Source organism: Bos javanicus, chromosome 1 (assembly GCF_032452875.1).
Source record: "Bos javanicus breed banteng chromosome 1, ARS-OSU_banteng_1.0, whole genome shotgun sequence".
In the NCBI taxonomy this organism is placed as follows: domain Eukaryota; kingdom Metazoa; phylum Chordata; class Mammalia; order Artiodactyla; family Bovidae; genus Bos; species Bos javanicus.
In genome coordinates, this window is record NC_083868.1 from 139700009 (window position 1) to 139719176 (window position 19168).

At 44.1% G+C, this 19168-nt stretch overlaps 1 protein-coding gene across 3 annotated transcripts in view; it reads left to right on the plus strand.

Annotated features, from left to right (window-relative positions):
- Positions 1-19168, plus strand: part of IGSF5 (immunoglobulin superfamily member 5) — a 51693-nt gene that overhangs the window by 26875 nt on the left and 5650 nt on the right. For 2 of the 3 annotated variants that reach the window (XM_061421978.1, XM_061421987.1), the window contains 3 exons: positions 9123-9147; positions 10692-10792; positions 11918-11991. In XM_061421978.1, coding sequence (XP_061277962.1) covers positions 9123-9147; positions 10692-10792; positions 11918-11991 — 200 coding nt within the window. Of the gene's footprint in view, positions 1-5565; positions 5704-9122; positions 9148-10691; positions 10793-11917; positions 11992-19168 lie in introns of all 3 variants that reach the window. The other variant, XM_061421968.1, reaches the window with a different exon arrangement.

Here is a 19168-nt window from a genome sequence, read left to right on the forward strand (position 1 = left end):
ATAATCCCTACCATCTAGGGTGGTTATTGGTATGAGAAGTAAGTGGGTTAAAACACCCGGTGCCTGCACCAGAGCCTACAGGACAGGAGAGTGAGCCACGGCTCTCATTTATTTGTGGCTTCAGTGATCTCCCATGTCCTTTCTGGTCTACATAGGAGCATATTTTGCACATTCTGGTGGTGACATTTTGCAGTCATCCTGCTGGTTTTGAGAAAGTCTATGTGCCCTTTTAAAACTCTGAGCACTTCTGTGAGAGCACCTGGGATCTATTTTCCTTTTCTTCACAGATGGGAAAAGGACAATCTCGGATCTGAGATTAAAGTCACACTGTAAATTCAGTCTTGCAGTCCTTGCGTGCAGGCAGTTATGGGAGGGAATGTAGGGAGGAAGGCAGGTGGTGTTGAACTTGGAGGTAACCTTACTTGGTCACTGTTTGTGGGTAACAGGTAACAGGTATATACCCAGGGGTCGAACCTGGGTCTCCTCCATTTCAGGCAGATCCTTTATCACCTGAGCCACCAGAGAAGCCCATAGTATATCCATCCGTACCTGCAAATCTGCTTTCCATCTTGAATCATTGTGCCCACACCCTTTGCTAAGACACAAATCAGGGACTGGTGTCCACTGAGAGTCCCTAATTCTTATAGGACCTGGGCTGCAACTTTCCAGGCAGGAATTTTCCAGATTAGAGACCCAACGTGGCAGAATAAAGAGTCAGAGACTCTGGGGCTTCCCTGCTCTGAGCACCCTTGGCTAACCTTTAATGAAGCTTTATCCTGAGTGTCTTATTTGCACGATGAAGGGGTTGGGTAATGGATGAGATCATTCCAAGATTGTGTTTTCTGTTCACTGTCATGATTTTCATTTTATCAATATAAGACTATTGTTTCTCTTTCTTTCAACCCACTGTAAATGTGCTCATTTAAAAATTGTTGTTGTTTAGTTGCTCAGCAGTGTCTGACTCTTTTGAGACCCCACTGGACTGTAGCTGGCGAGGCTCCTCTGTCCATTCAATTTTCCAGGCAAGAATACTGGAGTGGGTTGCCATTTCCTTCTCCAGGGGTCTTCCTGACCCAGGGATTGAACTGTTCTCTCCTGCATTGGCAGGTGGATTCTTTACTACTGAGTCACCAGGGAAGCCTTGCTCATTTAAAACTTAGCCTCATGCTAAACATAGATACCTGTGATATATATGCATGTGTGTACATATATATACATACTGTGATATCAATTAAAAGTTATTATTAAAGTAAGGAAGGAGAGCTATGATTAACCTAGACAGCATATTAAAAAGCAGAGACATTACTTTGCCAACAAAGGTCCGTCTAGTCAAGGCTATGGTTTTTCCAGTAGTCATGTATGGATGTGAGAGTTGGACTATAAAGAAAGCTGAGCACTGAAGAATTGATGCTTTTAAACTGTGGTGTTGGAGAAGACTCTTGAGGATCCCTTGGACTGCAAGGAGATCCAACCAGTCCATCCTAAAGGAAATCAGTCCTGAATATTCACTGGAAGGACTGATGCTGAAGCTGAAACTCCAATCCTTTCTTTGGCCACCTGATGCGAAGAACTGACTCACTAGAAAAGACCCTGATACTGGGAAAAATTGAAGGCGGGAGAAGAAGGGGCTGAAATGGTTGGATGGCATCACTGACTCGATAAACATGACTTTGAAGGAGCTCCAGGAGTTGGTGATGGACAAGGAGGCCTGGTATGCTGCAGTCCATGGGGTCGCAAAGAGTTGGACATGACTGAGTGACTGAACTGAACTGAAGGAAGTTTCCTCTCTGTGGCTCCAATCCTAAATTACATCTGTTTAAAACACACACCCCATGCTTTTCTTGGGGTTCCCCTGAAGCAGAGAGAGGGCATAAATCTTTCTTAGGTGGGAAACTCTGTGGGAGATTTGACCCCCAGTGTAGCAAGGTCACAGCCAATAGGAAGCAAAAATGTGAGCCGTGTGGTTCCTGATGTAAGTTGCCATGTTGGTGAGAGCCTGGGGCTTTTAGGTGAGTGCAGGCATCCCTCTTTTGAAGTTGGTGGTTAAACTAAGGGACACGAGAGGCAGGCAGGGTGCAATATCACCCTCTCTCTTTCTTGATTCTGTCTCCCACACCAGTGAGGTGGCCTCCCTTCCTTCAAATAGGCCCTCCCTAGGGTTATCTTGCTGTACAAGATTAGGGGGAAGATTGTCATGCTAAGAAACAGCTGACCCAAGTTGGCATGCTGAGAGTTTTTTCCAGCAGCAAAGGAAACACCCCTGATAGAGCGTTTAAGTCAACAGTGTGTTGACTTTTCCAGTAAGGATTTCATGCCTTTCTCTTGAATCTTGAACCAGACCCACCTACGCTGGCTCCCTTTTTATAAAAGCTCCTATTTTTTTCAAACTTCAGTTTGTAAAAAGAGTTCATCAGATCGAATTTAAGATGAGCACTGCAATCTGGAACACACACGCTGGACCTCACAGTGTTTGGCACTTTGACCCGTGCCTCTTGAGTTTCTGAACAGCCTAGTGGGCTGAGAATTGTTACTAACATGTGAGCCCAAGGCTAAAGGGAGCATAGGCACATGGTGACCATGAAGTTTGATTGTTCTATTGACATGGAACCCGAAGCTCTCTAAGTCACAAGGCTTCTGAAGAGTGGACAGAGTGTGAATATCCTAAAGCAGTTCTGGGTTTAATAATTTTGTCATCATATCAGTGGGAGGGAGAATATAGGGGTTCCCTGGAATGTGGCAGTTTGCTTGGGCAGTGTTTACATCTTGACTGCACTCAGGGATTCTCAAAGTGTGGATCACCAACCACCTGCCTCAGAATCACCTGGGGTACCATTACAGACCCCTGACTTGGCATCGAGGGAGCTGGCTCTGAATCCATGAGCACAGCAGCATTTCAGGTGATGCTTGGGAGTCTGCTTTCTGTGGAGCAAGGGGATGAGTCATGTTACTCTCTGGATGTAACTGACGTTAAGGGACTGGCTTGTTTTTTGACCATATACTGTATTTTATCTCATTTTTATTTTTTTAAATTGAAGTGTAGATGATTTACAATGCTGTGTTAGTTTCAGGTGTACAGCACAGTGATCCAGGTATATATTCTTTTACAGATTATCTTCCCTAAATCATTATAAAATATTGAGTATAGTTTCCTGTGCTATACTGTAGGTCCTTGTTGTTTATCTATTTTATGTATAGATATACCAATTTGAATGCAGAATAGCAAGGAGAGATAAGAAAGTCTTCCTCAGTGGTCAGTGCAAAGAAATAGAGGAAAACAATGGAATGGGAAAGACTAGAGATCTCTTCAAGAAAATCAGAGATAACAAGGGAACACTTCATGCAAAGAGGGGCTCAATACAAGACAGAAATGGTATGGACCTAACAGAAGCAGAAGATATTAAGAAGAGGTGGCAAGAATACACAGAACTGTACATAAAAGATCTTTACTACCCAAATAATTACAATGGTGTGATCACTCACCAACAACCAGACATCCTGGAATGTAAAGTGAAGTGGGCCTTAGGAGGCATCACTATGAACAAAGCTAGTGGAGGTGATGGAATTCCAGTGGAGCTATTTCAAATCCTGAAAGATGATGCTGTGAAAGTGCTGCACTCAATATACCAGCAAATTTGGAAAACTCAGCAGTGACCACAGGACTGGAAAAGGTCAGTTTTTATTCCAATCCCAAAGAAAGGCAATGCCAAAGAATGCTCAAACTACTGCACAACTGCACTCATCTCACACGCTAGTAAAGTAATGCTCAAAATTCTGCAAGCCAGGCTTCAACAATACGTGAACCATGAACTTTCAGATGTTCAAGCTGGTTTTAGAAGAGGCAGAGGAACCAGAGACCAAATTGGTCCAGCATCCACTGGATCATGGAAAAAGCAAGAGAGTTCCAGAAAAACATCTATTTCTGCTTTATTGACTATGCCAAAGCCTTTGACTGTGTAGATCACAACAAACTGGAAAATTCTGAAAGAGTTGGGAATACCAGACCACCTGACCTGCTTCTTGAGAAATCTGCATACAGGTCAGGAAGCAACAGTTAGAACTGGACATGGAACAACAGACTGGTACCAAATAGGAAAAGGAGTACGTCAAGGCTGTATATTGTCACCCTGTTTATTTAACTTATATGCAGAGTACATCATGAGAAACGCTGGGCTGGAAGAAGCACAAGCTGGAATCAAGACTGACAGGAGAAATATCAGTAACCTCAGATATGCAGATGACACCACCCTTATGGCAGAAAGTGAAGAAAAACTAAAGAGCCTCTTGATGAAAGTGAAAGAGGAGAGTGAAAAGTTGGCTTAAAGCTCAATATTCAGAAAACTAATGTAAATAAGATAACAGCAACTCCAAAAGTTTACCAGTTGTTTCCATTCCTGAAAATAAATCGGTGATGAGGCATGACTTGAAACACTGAATAGGTCAGTCCAGTTCAGTCACTCAGTCGTGTCCGACTGTTTGCGACCCCATGGACTGCAGCACGCCAGGCTTCCCTGTCCATCACCAACTCCCAGAGCTTGCTCAAACTCATGTCCATTGAGTCGGTGATACCATCCAACCATCTCATCTTCTGTCGTCTCTTTCTCCTCCTGCCTTCAGTCTTTCCCAGCATCAGGGTCTTTTCCAATGAGTCAGTTCTTCACATCAGGTGGTATATGGTTTATCACAGGGCATTTTGAATATATTTCCCTGTACTGTATAGTAAACCTTATTGTCTATTCATTCTATATGTAATAGTCTGTATCCACTATTCCCAAACTCCTAATTCATCCCTCCTCCACCCCCTTTCCCCTTTGGTAACTGTAAGTTTGTGTTTGAAGCTGTCCGTCTGTTCCCATTTTGTAAATATGTTCAGTTGTGTTGTAGTTGAGATTTCACATACAAGTGATATCATATGATAGTTGTCTTTCTCTGTCTGACTTACTTCACTTCGTATGATAATCTCTAAGTCCACCCATGCTGCTGCCAGTGGCATTATTTCATTTTTTTTTGTGGTTGACTAGTACTCCATTGTGTACATCTTCTTTACCCATTCATCTGTTGATAGACATTTAGCTTTCTTCCAGTCTTAGCTATTGTGGATAGTGCTGCTGTGAACAAAGGGGTGCGTGTTGCTTTTCAAATTAGAGTTTTGATCCAGCAATCCTACTCCTGGGCATGTATCTGGTCAATAAGCATTTCTTGAGTAAGTAAATGATATCAGAGCATGGAAACCACTGTTCCAACCTTAGGGAGTGGCACAGCCTAGCTTATCCACCTCTCAGGAATGTTAGAGGCGTTGACCAGAGAATGTTTGGACTGTGTTACTAGGCAGGTATTTATTAGTAGCAGTAAATGGATGAGAAAGTAATGGAAGATACTGTAGAACATTGAATATTTAATCACACTGAAGGGAACCTGGCCTTTGACATCTGGCTGTAGCAGATCCAATAGTTACAATATTGTCGGAAAATGTATTCTAATTTATAGTGTGGCAGATTCAGTGATTACATACCCTTGACAATGGCAAGCATCACTAAAATATATTTTTTTCTCCTTTCTACCTTATAGACAGTATTGATAAACCAGGTACATCATTGCCTACCTGGGCCATAGTTCTACTTGCTGTGTCATTGTCATTGCTTTTGATCCTGATCATTGTTCTGATTATAATATTCTGCTGCTGTGTCTCCAGGACAGAGAAAGAAGGTAATTTACTTTTGTTCACATAGATTTGTATGTGTTTTTAAATTTTTGGTACAAGGATTGGTAGTTCATTAGCTCATCTGCTCTTTCAAAAGATACATTGGCTTTTAGAGTCCTTGAAAGGAAATGCATGAAATTAGTAGAGAAGGAAAGGACTTTCTCATGGAAGGAAGCCTGAGCCAACCCCTCAAAGAAGACAGATCTTCACACCCTGAGAAGGTTAAGAGATGGTTGTGTGTTTATTTGCAAGGCGTGTGTGCTCAGTCATGTCCGACTCTTTGAGACCCCATGGACTGCAGCCTGCCAGGTCCCCATGTCCATGGAATTTTCTAGGCAAGACTGGAGTGGGTTGCCATTTCCTACTTCATTATTTGCAAGGATATAAGGCTATTTTGATGTGTCATTCAGATGCTATGCCTTTTTTTCTTTCTAAAATAATATCTACCTATCTGAGCACATCAAAAGATTATTTTCTAGTTTGTAGGATTCTGACTCTCCTTTTCTAGGTGAATATCAATGCAGTGATAGAAAGAAAAACATGGTCTTTTGTTAACAAAAATAGTACAAATAAAATTAATAAATATAAGTACACATCTTCTAAATGAAGTCTTTTGAGATACTCCAAGATATGTGAAGGCAGTGGCCTTGTCTGGGGGCAGGCTCAACCTCAGGGTGAGTTTATCAGTGTTAGGGTGGGAGTAAGTTCATGGTTTTGGAAACACCAGGCACTTTGTTGTATGGACTCAGGACTACCCAAGGGATACCTCAAGGTGCCACTCAGGACTACCCAAGTGTTGAGTATGTGTCCGTCTTTGTCTTTCTTTCTCTCCTAAAACCTCCATCTACTCTTATTTGAATTTTTTTTCTTAAAGTCAGAGTTTTGATGTTTGGCTACATGTCAGTTTAATTGTACTTTTAATTTTACTAGCACTATATGATTTGATGAGCACTTTCTGCGTGTCTGCCAGGCACCATGTTATCTACCTCTTTTACTTGGACTAGCTCTCTCAGTGCGATATTTCACGTGACGTGCATTGTCCTGCCTAACTGGGCTACTTGCCTAGACTTAGCTCCTGTTGGGTTTAGTTTGTCCTTGGAGAATTACCTCTGTGCTATACCTCTATTCAGACTTCTGTGGTGGCTCAGTCACCTGCCAATGCAGGAGACACGGGTTCGATCCCTGGGTTCGGAAGATCCCCTGGAGAAAGAAATGGCAACCCACTCCAGTATTCTTGCCTGGAGAATTCCATGGACAGAGGACCTGGCAGGCTACAGTCTATGGGGTTGCAAACGAGTTGGACTTAGCAACTAAACAACAACATACTTTTATTCTCTAAGAAACAGAAATGAAAAGTAGTGAACCCCTGTTGACCCATATTTGATGGAAATTTGTTTTTCCTTGGGAGTTATCCTGTATGTCACAGATCCATTATTAACCCCACTGAATTTTAATGAAAACTATGGATAACTTAAATTTTAATTCAAAACAGACAAGGATTGCTTGTTGCCTTCAGATGATTATTTTTGACATTAGCTATTGTGGTATGGTTGAAGAACATTCTGGTTATTTGGACTTCTGAGTCTCCTAGGCTTTTGTCTGCTCCACACCAGCCTAATAAGAAGGTCTGGTCCACATGGGTTGTGCACCCAGAGATCCTCTGATTCTTAGTTTCCTCGTTTACAAAATGAGGATAAGTCCTATCCTAGAGATTGGTTGTTGCTGTTGTTGTTGCTAAGTCATGTCTGACTTTTTGTGACCTCATGGACTGTAGCCCACCAGGCTCCTCTGTCCGTGGGATTTCCCAGACAAAAATACTGGAGTAAGTTGCCATTTCTTCCTCCAGGGGATTTTCCCGACCCAGGGATCAAACTCACGTCTCTCTCTTTACAGGTAGATTCTTTACCATTGAACCATCATGGAAGCCCAGAGACTGGTTAGGAGAATTAAAAAAATTAACATAATAAAAGTTTATGTGATCTGTCCTAGAGTTTATCTTTTATTTATCTCTGAAAAGCTGATTCACAATGGACACTACACTTCACCTTGACATAAACGTAGAGGATCCAGCAAAGTCTTGGACTTCCACATGATAATTATTTCCATGCTTAAAACTGTTAAAATTCCAGGATTTTAAAAAGTATTTTCAGGAAACTTCCCTGATGGTCCAGTGGTTAAGACTCCATGCTCCCAATGCAGGTGGCACAGGTTCAATCCCTGCTTGGGGAACTAAGATCTCCATGCCACATGGTGTGGCCAAAAAAATAAGTAAATAAAAACAAAAAAGTTATTTTCTGGTGCTCCACTTTTTTGGTGCCTGAAGAATTCTCAGTGCTCTTCCTGGTTTCTGGGGACTGACTGAGGATGGCTGGGGACCCCACTCAGCATGGCCTGGAAGCTTTGGGAATCCATGCTTCTAGAGCAGTGGGACCAGGGGTCCCTGTCCTTCAGACTGAACCTGACTGGAACACAACATCCTCTATCACCACGGGGAGACCAATCTCTTCCTTTCAACTCAAATAAGATTCCTTCTGAGGTTCAATTTGAGGTGTCAATCAGTAATGTTGTTAGAACTGAAAATAAGTGAGAACATTATCCAAAAAACAAGGAAAATGAATATTTTTCGGATCTCGATAAAGCAAGATGCATAGGGGCAGTAGACAGGAAGGTGAAGATGCAAAGCACACTGGTTTTAGAGCCAGGTGGGCTGGGTCTATTGTGGGGGCTGTGCTGCTCCCCGTGTTGAAATGCTAGATTACTTCCAGCCCAAGAATCCATTGACTAAAAACACTAGCATTGTAACAAGAGCTTTTGAGGGGTGGGCAGAACTGTGTGAATTGATACTATTGGTACATATTGACTGAAAACGTATTTTAGAATGAAGAACTAGAATGCTTAAGCAATATAATTTCTTATCTGTTAAAAACATAGTTACCCTTGTGCAATAGTATCTAGTTTGTTAAAAATAAGATAATGCTAACACTTATCTCTTGGATTGTTGTAATGATTAAATGAAATAACGCCTTGCATAGCACTGGCACGCTGTCTGGACAGGTAAGCACTGAATGATCAACAGCAGAGACTGGGAACACAGAGTCCTCATGGTGAACTAATGCAGTCTCTATAACCTCAGGAATCAGATTCAGTACTCACTGAGTACATACTCGGCCCCTACTGTATTTCAGGTACCCAAGTATCATAAATATATCTATTTATGATAGTGAACAGTGAATTCTACTTTCCTTATGTTTGAAGTCATTTGGTAGTTCACTGTTAGGGAACTAAATACCTGTTGGATCACAAACACTCAGTAATGTGAATGTTTAAAATGAGGGGCCTATAAAAACTGATGTGATTTTATTTTCAGAATAACTACCCTGATTTTGCTAATGTAATTTTGTTCCTTTTCTTTCTCTTTTTGCAGAATCCAGTTATCAAAGTCAAATAAGGTAAGTCTGAGATCACGTCAATTTTCTGAAAATAAAAACAAATGAAAATCAACCAACACACACAGCTGTGGGATTTTAGGACTATATTACTCAAAATAAGGCACTAAAAGTGGACAACTCTGAAAAACATGTATGCCAATCACCAACTCATAGGGCGATATTAACTGTAGAATAAAATAGGTGGGTTCCTACTGCCTGTGTTTGACTTGCTCACTTAGGAAAATGGAGTAGATTTTTACTTGGTGTCTGGCATTCGCCACTCTTTCCACAAGAGGACACTCTGTACCATGACTGGTGCCCTCTTGCTTTAAGTCATGGCTAGGGTTCTGAGGTGTTCTTGCCTGGAGAATCCCAGGGACGGGGGAGCCTGGTGGGCTGCAGTCCATGGGGTCGCACAGAGTTGGACATGACTGAAGCGACTTAGCAGCAGCAGCAGGGATCTGAGGACCATTTTAAGAATCAGGCAGAGGTCCTTCTGGAACTTCCAGGGCAGTGGAGACAGAGAGACCAGCTGGGTTGCTTAAGGCAATGCAGCTGACTAGGCAGACAGGTTAGGAGTGTTCACTGCTCACCCCCCCGGGGGAGGGATGGAAACATTCCTGCCTTTCTCACAGCTGTCCATATATAGCTGCAAGCATTTTTAAGGTAACTACATCAAGGACTTATAATAACCAGTTTAAATGTCTGCAATATTTACATAATTATAAATGCAGTCAAGGGAGGGATTTCTAGACAGTGGTGGTTTTGTTGGGAGTGTTAAAACCACATCCAGCTTTCAGTATCTTATTAGACAATTTTAATACGTGTAATGCTACAATTTAAAATATCTTCTGGCTACATGTGATGAAGGAAGTTGTATGTAATCATCATTAGCTCATGAATGGACATCCTTTCAGGTAAATATTTGCACATACCCTTGCTTATTTCCCTTGCTTGATAATCAATTCTTAGTGGTAAAGCATAAATATTTTAAAATCTTTGGATATCTACTGCCAAACTTCCTTCCCCTGGGAAGCTGTACCAATTTTTGCTTTATTTCAGAGGCAGACTTTTTCTATGAAGGGCCATAGTAAATCTCTTTGGTTTTGTGGGCCACATGCTTTCTGTCACAGCTACTCAACTCTGTTGCTCTAACAGGAAAGCAGCCATAGACAATATGGAAGCAGACGAGTTCCAATAAAATTCCATTTATAGAAACAGATGGGGGCCCAGATTTGGTCTGTGGGTCACAGCTGGCCAATCCTGCTTTATTTAGTCACTGGTTTCTGAGAGTTGAGTATCAACCATGTGGGGATTGGCGTTAATGGACCTGTCATGATAAAGTTCCATTTCTTCCCAGAAGGGGAGTGTGTGAGCATACAGGAGTCTACATAGCCATCCTGGTGGGTATGAAAGTCCATCCTGATGCTGGCCGCCCTCCAGGATCCAGGGCCTGAACTTCAGCCTTGTGTTAAGTTCTTTGTGTGTGAATGCACTGGGTGGACAGTGAGACCCCAACATCTATTGCTGATGAACATTGGCTTTTTCAAATGGTCTAATTCTAGGAAATCTGCAACTGTGAAGACAAGCAAAGACACTGCTGGGACAAAGTTGAAGAGTGCAAATGAAAACTATGGCTACCATTCAGATGAGTCAAGGACCACACGTGAGTGGCTGGGTTTGGACAGGGAGAATGTCAGAGGAGGAGCTGGCCCACCGAACACCATTTCTGAAGGCATCTGCTTAGCTCTTGGCGGTCATTATTTGGGGTGTAATTTTTAGAAGAAGTCATCCCAGAACTAGAAATATTCTAGGAGACAATAACAGTAAAAATCCACCTGTTTATCTAAAGTTAAAAGAAATTGAGGTGAAAATTTGTTTTTAAAAATAATTTTGTTCAAAAAATTTTTTTAATTATTCTACCTTAAAGTATGTGAGGAGGCACTTTTATACATTGGAGTTACTTCCCCAAAACTTCAGTTAAATCTGAAATTCAGCAAGAAATCTTTCCTTTTCAATTTGATAGTCATATTGGGTTCTTTGAAGCCACTGTCACTAGTGAAGGGCACAGGTAGGATCTGAACCAAGATCCTTTTCAAAGCAGTTGAGAGACAGACTGTACAAATTACCCCTTAGAAGTTGGGGGCTGGCCCTAACAATTTGCCCGCAAATCAAATTCCACAGGAAGATTTTTGGTTAATCGATTCTTGCAGAGATGCTCAAAACTGTTTTCTCCACTAAGACTGGGACTCTATTCTTGGTAGCTCTTTTCTTCCCATTCTTTTGTGCCTCCCTCCTATGTACCTTCCAAATTGTATGCTTCAGATTCAAAGGAATATCACCAAGCATGGACAGTTTCCTCGAATAATCCATCATAGTCTCTTGCAAAATTTCCTGTGATAGAATATTTACTCATTAGTATTTAGAGCAATGAATCAAGTCCCTTGACCAAAATTGTGGCCCAAACTGAATCTCTCTGGCCCCCTTTTCCCACTGTGTCTATTTCCCTCCATCAGACGTTAAAGCTATGGATTCCTCTTGTTTCTGAATGCGACTAACTTCTCAAGAAAGGAATCGATTTTGAGTCCTTTTGCTATATTTTTATTTCATTATAAAGAGAAATCTCTAAAAACATGTCCCATCAAGTAAACTTTAAAAAAGCCGTTTGTGGTTAGGAATGATTGATGCCAGGATACTACATAAAAGTATTTCTTTATGGGTCAGAGTTGTTAGAATAGGCAGTGGGGTTTGGGTCACTTCTGACTCTAAAAACATCTTCTTTCTGTTGCAGAGCCGGCTTCCCTCCATGCAAAGTCCTCTGAAGCCGGTGTTCCAGAGCAATGCAGCAGTAGGCAACCTCATCAGGTGATTCAGACCTTCTCCCCCTTTTGGACTTTTTTTTTTTTTTTTTTGCCATCAAACAGCTTTGCCTCATGGCAGGCGATTATGTTATATTCACCATGGACAAATGTGGCATTTGCCCACCTCTGAGTCAATGGGACAGTATTGGGGAATGGGACCAGAACACGTAGTATCTCTCCCTGTGGAGCAGGGTTTTTGGGAAAAGACCAAAGTGTAATTGTTGACTGGTAATATTGAGGAGTCTGTTAGACGTCCACACAGAGATGTGGGATGTGCAGACGGATGTGTGAGCCTGGGGCACCAGGAAGAGCATGATTTTTTTAAAAAATTTATTTTTTCTCATATGTTTTTCAAAAATATTTATTTTAACTGGAGGGTAATTCCTTTACAATATTGTGATGGCTTTGGCATACATCGACTGAATCAGCCACCAGTACACATATGCCCCCCCCATCCTGAACTCCTGCCCACCTCCCTCCCCACCCTTTCTCTCTGGGTTGTCCCAGAGCACTGGTTTTGAGTGCGCTGCTTCATTCATTGAACTTGCACTGGTCATCTATTTTACATATAGTAATATACATGTTTCAATACTGTTCTCTCAAATCATCCCACCCTCACCTTCCCCCACAGAGTCCAAAAGTCTGTTCTGCTTTGCTACCTTGCATATAAGATCATTGTTTCCATCTTTCTAAACTCCATATATATGCATTGATATATAGTATTTGTGTTTCTCTTTCTGACTTACTTCATTCTGTATAATATGCTCCAGTTTCATCCACCTCATTAGAACTGACTCAAACATGTTCCTTTTTATAGCTAAGTAATACTCCATTGTGTATATGTACCACAACTTCCTTATCCGTTCATCTGCCAATGGACATCTAGGTTGCTTCCATGTCCTAGCTATTGTAAACAGTGAGGGAAGAGCACAATTGACTGCAGGTATTTCTGGTTGCTAGGCAACTTTTGATGGGCACTGCCCTTCCAAGGGACATTAACATAAGGGAAACCATCCATGAGGAGCCGTGGAGACACAGTTCATCATTTTCTGACACTGAGCCAACATTGCTTATTACTCGAATGAATTAGAGTTCATATGCAGGATGTATGGTTCTTTATATCCAAAAATTATATTAAACAAATGTGTATATGTCAATCCTGATCTCCCAATTCATCCCACCCCCTCTTCCCTCCTTGGTGTCCATAGGTTGTTCTCTGAATCTGGATTAATATATATATTCTATTCATACTATGTGTAAAACAGACAACTAATGAGAACCTACTGTACAGCTGAGGGAGCTCTACTCGGTGCTCTATGGTGACCTAAATGGGAAGGAAATCCAAAAAAGAGGGGATGTATGTATATGTGGGCTTCTCAGGTGGCTCAGTGGTAGAGAATCTGCCTGCCAATGCAGGAGACATAGGATATATGGGTTCGATCCCTGAGTTGAAAAGATCCCCAGGAGAAGGAAATGGCTACCCGCTCCAGTATTCTAGCTTGGGAAATTACAGTCCATAGGGCTGCAAAGAGTCAGACATGACTGAGCAACTGAATACAGACACGTATGTATACGCATGGCTGCTTCACTTTGCCGTACAACAGCAATTAACACAGCATTGTAAAGCAACTATAGCCTAGTAAAAATTACTTCAAACAACAAACAAAATACAAATGTGTGTCTAACCAAGGCCATTTTCTAACTTGTGCATCTTCAAAGGAGAAGCACTTAGATGAGATTCTGCCCTAGTATCCCCAATGGGTGTTCTCCTCTGCTAGATTTTGGGGAAGCCAGACTCGCAGCTTGGGGCTCCGACAGCTTATGGATCACATAGCCTTAGCTCTGTCTGGCCTCGGAGTTGGTACCTGCCTGAGGCGCTACTGCTGAGTGCATGCCTTCGAAGCCCCATCCTTCTCTCCTGGCATTGATGTTCACTTCAGCTTCCAGCTGGCTGCAGGCTGTAATATGCCTCCCTGCAGTTGAGACCCAGCTCCATACGTACATCTTGCCAGAGACATGTGCCTCCCAGGCCTGTGCAGGGAAGGGGACCTTGATGGATGTTTAGCCACGTATAGAGAGGAGCTAAATGATGCTGTTAGCAGCAGCTAAGGTAGCCAGGCAGGAAGATGTATGAGGGGTTCGAGGCACAGAAGCAGATGGACCTGTGTGACAAATTGTGAGCTCCTGGTATGAGTTTGAGCTACTGCCTCAGGCTGGGTGGCAGGGAATAGAGAGGTAAAACTCTTCCCATCAAGCTGCTCCTGTGGGCACATGCATCTATTGTCTGTAGCAATGCAACAGTTTCCCCTTTGAAGGGCCAGTGTCTCTTGACTTAAAAGGTGGTGGGTGAAAGGGAGCAATTGCCAAGCTGTGATGGGTGTTTCCTGTCCAGACCCCACGACCAGACCTGAGTGGGCACTGCGTGCTGATGAAGGGGCTCTCCCTCAGTGTCAAGCATGGTCATCCCAAGGACACATTTAAGCTGGTCATTACTTCAGTGGCCTTCCTGTGGTTACATGGCATGTGTCTTTCCACCAGAGAAGTCACAGGGCTCAGGTCTGGGATGGAGGACGGGGCAGCGGGGAGGAGATACAGAAGTGGGTCATGTCCCATATCCCTGATATAAATGAAGAGAAAGGGGGACTATGGGTATGCTTGTATACAGGAGGATGGCATTCAGAGCTCTGAGGGGACACTCAGTTCAAAGCGTTGTTTTGAAAATATACAGGGAGACATTTCATTTAGTATGTTTTCCAATTTCTCCATCTCTTCCTTTTTTTTTTTTTTTGATGTTCTTTCTCAAGCACAGTAGAAAAGCTTTTTCGTACATATATAAATAGTATGTATAATATATATCTTAGAAAACTTATGAATTTTTGCCTAACTAAAAAATTTATGACATTTTGACTTCACTTATTTGACTTAGTATGAATGAAATGCTAGATTCCAATAAAAAAAATAGATGCACAACAAGCAACAAAGATTTACTGTATAGCACAGGGAACCATAGTCAATATCTTATAATAACCTGCAATGGAAAATAATCTGAAAAATAATATATGTGTATATGTATAATTGAATCACTGTACTGTGCACCTGAAACATTGTAAGTTAATGGTACTGCGATGAAAAATACATATGATGAAAAAAATATACAGGGAGAGAAATTTAGGATGTTTCTTCTTCTTAAACGTGTAACCAGTTAGATAATCTATTGGTGGAAAAAGAACAGTGGCCATCGAGGTGCTGGGCCCTGGGGGCTGGTAACACACCCCCACGCTTCTTGAAGTGTTTGTAAGGTTTCTAGGCAAGCAGGGCACCTCAGCCAGAGGACCAGGTTTCTTAAGGATCAAAAAGGATGCAAGGAAGATGAACTATTTTTGCCTGAGCTAGAAACTGACAAAGGGTTTTTAAATAGCTGGATTTTTCTAAGCGGGGGAACTTAGGACAAACACATTTCTGAAAAGGTCCATCTTTGATCCTTAGGCAAAAGGTGCCTTGCAGGTGTGGGTCCAGGCACTGTGTCCTCATTGCCCATTTGGGAAACCTTGACGTGAGGTGTACCGTGGATTATGCTTCCTGTGAGGCCCTTAAAGGAGGGAAGAATTGTGTTAGTTGCTCAGTCGTGTCAGACTCTTTGCGACCCCATGGACTGTAGCCCATTAGGCTCCTCTGTCCATGGAAGTTTCCAGGCAATAATATTGGAGTGGTAGCTATTCCCTTCTCCAGGGGAACTCCCTGACCCAGGGATCAAACTCTGGTCTCCTGCTTTGCAGGTAATTCTTTACAACTGGGCCACCACAGAAGCCCTAAAGGAGGGAGGGAACAGACAAATATCATATGATATCGCAACTATATGGAATCTACAAAGTGATACAAATCAACTTATTTACAAAACAGACTTGCAGACATAGAAAACGAAATTATGGTTACTAAAGGGGAAAGTGAGAGGAGGGATAAATTAGGAGTTTGGGATTAACAGATACACATCACTCTATATAGATAACCAACAAGGACCTACTGTAGAACACAGGGAACTATATTCAATATTTTGTAATAACCTATGAGGGTAAGATAATCTATAAAAAGAATCTGAAAAAGTATATGTACAGGTGAATCACTTTGCTGGGCACCTGAAACGAGCATGACACTCTTGTACTCCAACTTAATCAAAAGAGGAGGAGGGCGGGAAGAAGAGGGTCCATAGAGGAAAGGCCTGGGCCTTCAGTAGTTCCCTCCCATGTCCTAGTTCCAAAGAGGACACAGTCCTGCATGTGGTCATCTGGGCCCTGGAGACCCACCAGGTAGTCAAGCCACAGCTTGTAGGAGCAGGTCCAGGCCACCCTTAGCGACAGGTTCCTTTAGAACTTGCCACAGCCAGGCCTGCAGCTGGTCTGTGTGGCCACGTCGCCCACTCTGCTGGGGTGGGGACCCTCCTCAGAACTCCTTAGGCCACAGAGCAAGGACAGTACACTGTGATTTCTTTCCTTGTAACTTTTCTCCCTGTGCAGTGACCCCTGCTCCCTGGAGGGCCCAGGACAGGCAGCTGAGAGTCAGAGCCCCGTCCCTTGTCCTTCTGTCCTGCCCTCCTCTCCCTGGGCCTCCCTGTGAGTCAGTTTGTTCACTCTGCTGTCTGTGCTGCTGTTGGGGGGTCGCCACCCACTCCAGGGGCCCAGAGTAAGTGACCAGTGAGATTCCTGCCCAAGAGCTGGCTGGTTAGACTTCAGGGTGGTTGACTATGGATGACACAATTGTAAGGAAAATCTGAGCTAGGCTCAGGTCCTGAGCAGCCTGTGAGTTAAACGGAGAGATCTCAGGTTGTGAGTCAGCCTGCAGCAAAAGTGTGGCCCGGGCTCCTCACCACAGAGCTGGTTGGGTCAGATGCCTGTCCCATGGATTGAGATAGGCTGTGTATGTGAGAGCAGCTGAGGCTCCTGCCCTGGGTCAGCGGGTCTCAGAGCAGGGCCATCTTGCCTTTGACTAGACCAGCATCTCATGAGTCTACCTGTGTGTGTTCTCCCCACTCCGTCTTCTCATCTCAGCTGATGTCTTACTTACCCTCCACATCTTCAGGAGGTCTTAGGTAGTGGGAGGCCGTGGACTCCGTGCAGTCTGGCATGGCATTCTGGATTGCTCATTAAACACTAATTCCCTCTACTGGAGAACACCCAGCATTACGCTGTCACGAGTAAAGTGACACCAGGAGCCTGAGTGCTTATAGACTGCTCACCACAATACAATCAGGACAAAAATACTATTTGACCGGAGTAGATGAGTATGCAGTGTTTTGTTTCGGGTCCTTGAAGACTGGTGCATGATTCCAGGTCAAAAGGTCATCTTGCTCCTTTCTAATTTTGGTCCCTCAGGGCTTCCTCAAGACTGTCTTGTTCAAATGATCCAGGGAAGGGGGAGCCTGAAGGGCCCTGGGTGCAGTGCATAGGAGAGTCATCGGTGTGGCCTTTGGGGTACCCAGGTTCCTGGTCCCCCCCATCGTGGATCTCCTGGCTCAGTCCAGCTGGTGGTGGGGCAGCCTGGGCATCTCTGCATTTTAGAGCCAGTGGAGGGGTTTCTGACATGTGGCTGGATTGAAGGGGTTATTGCCTAAGACGGAAATGACCTTGTAGGTGGGGAGAGTGGGATGTTGCCAAAGATTGACTTGGCTACTTTGTCATTTCACCCTGGGCAATACTTATGATATGCTCAGAGTCCCAAGACGTTCATGTTAACCGAACTGGGCTGGGATTTACTGGGCCACTCTCCAGGACCGATGCTGCCTGCACACCGTGCGATTCCCAGGTGGCTCAGCGGTAAAGAATCTGCCTGCTAGTGCAGGAGATGCAGGTTCCATCCCTGGATCAGGAAGATCCCCTAGAGAAGGAAATGGCAACCCACTCCAGTATTCTTGCCTGGAGAATCCCATGGACAGAGGAGCCTGGCAGGCTACAGTTCATGGGGTTGCAAAAGAGCTGACATGACTGAGCGACTAAAGAGGCAGCAGCACTCTTGCTGGCATCACGTGGACCCCGCTACAAGGAGAGGAGGCCCTGGGGTCTGAGACCACACCTGCTCAGAGTTGAGCACAGGCGCCGAGGAGCAGGCTGTTTGGGGAGTTAGTCTCACCCTCCCTTCAGTCCCACCCAGAGTTCTACCATCTGTATCTCTATCCCCAGGCTGCTGAGAGCATCCACATGCTGTGTCCTCATCGTGCATCACCAGGCGTGAATTTAATTACACCTTACGCTCAGCAATTACTGAACAGGAGCCTGGCTCCTTAATACTTTGTGTGTGTGTGTGTGTGTGTTAGTCACTCAGTCATGTCCAACTCTTTGCGACCCCATGAACTAATCTCAGGTTCCTCTGTCCATGGAATTCTCCAGGCAAGAGTACTGGAGTAGGTCATCATTTCCTTCTCCATGGGGTCTTCCCAAACCAGGGATTGAACCTGGGTCTCCCACATTGCAGGCAGATTCTTTACTGTCTGAGCCACCAGGGAAACCCTCTTCATACTGTGAGTGGGTGAGTGACAGTCGCTCAGTCATGTCCCACTCTTTGCAACCCCATGGACTGTAGCCTGCCAGGCTCCTTTGTCCAGGAAGGGGTAAAACCCTATCTGCCGTGGCACCAGCCCCCGTAACTCTCGCTCCTTTGACACCCTCCCTGTTAAGGTCCAGAACACCAGAGGCCCGCACTGCCATGGGAAGGTCGCCATAGTTGTCGTGGGGAAGCCCTTTTTTCAGATCCCCAGGTGACTCCAATTCTTTCAGTGGTGACGGTCCTTGAGGACTTCAGAAGCAGGGAGGGCTCAGCTCTGGGGCAGTGTCACTGGGGACAGGCCGTGGGCTGGAGGTTGCCTCCACATAAGGCCAGCCACTGTGCTCTGGAGCTACCAGAGGCCATGGCTGATGTAGGTCAGGTCCACTGGGAGTCGCAGGCTTTTAAATCAAGGGAAGTGGCCCCCTGTGGCCTCCTGGAGCACTTCCCATGCTCATCCCCACCTCTCAGCCCACTGCCCTGCCGGGTCCCCCCAAACTTGGAAGTCTTTACCAGGGGCTGAGAGAGAGAGTCCTTATTACTGCCACAACTGGAAGAAGTGGGGAGTGCTTCTCCCGTATTCTGGGTCCCGAGGAATGCTCGCTGAGTGTGGAGATGAAGCCGGCACCTAGAAACACGTTAGTCTGGGT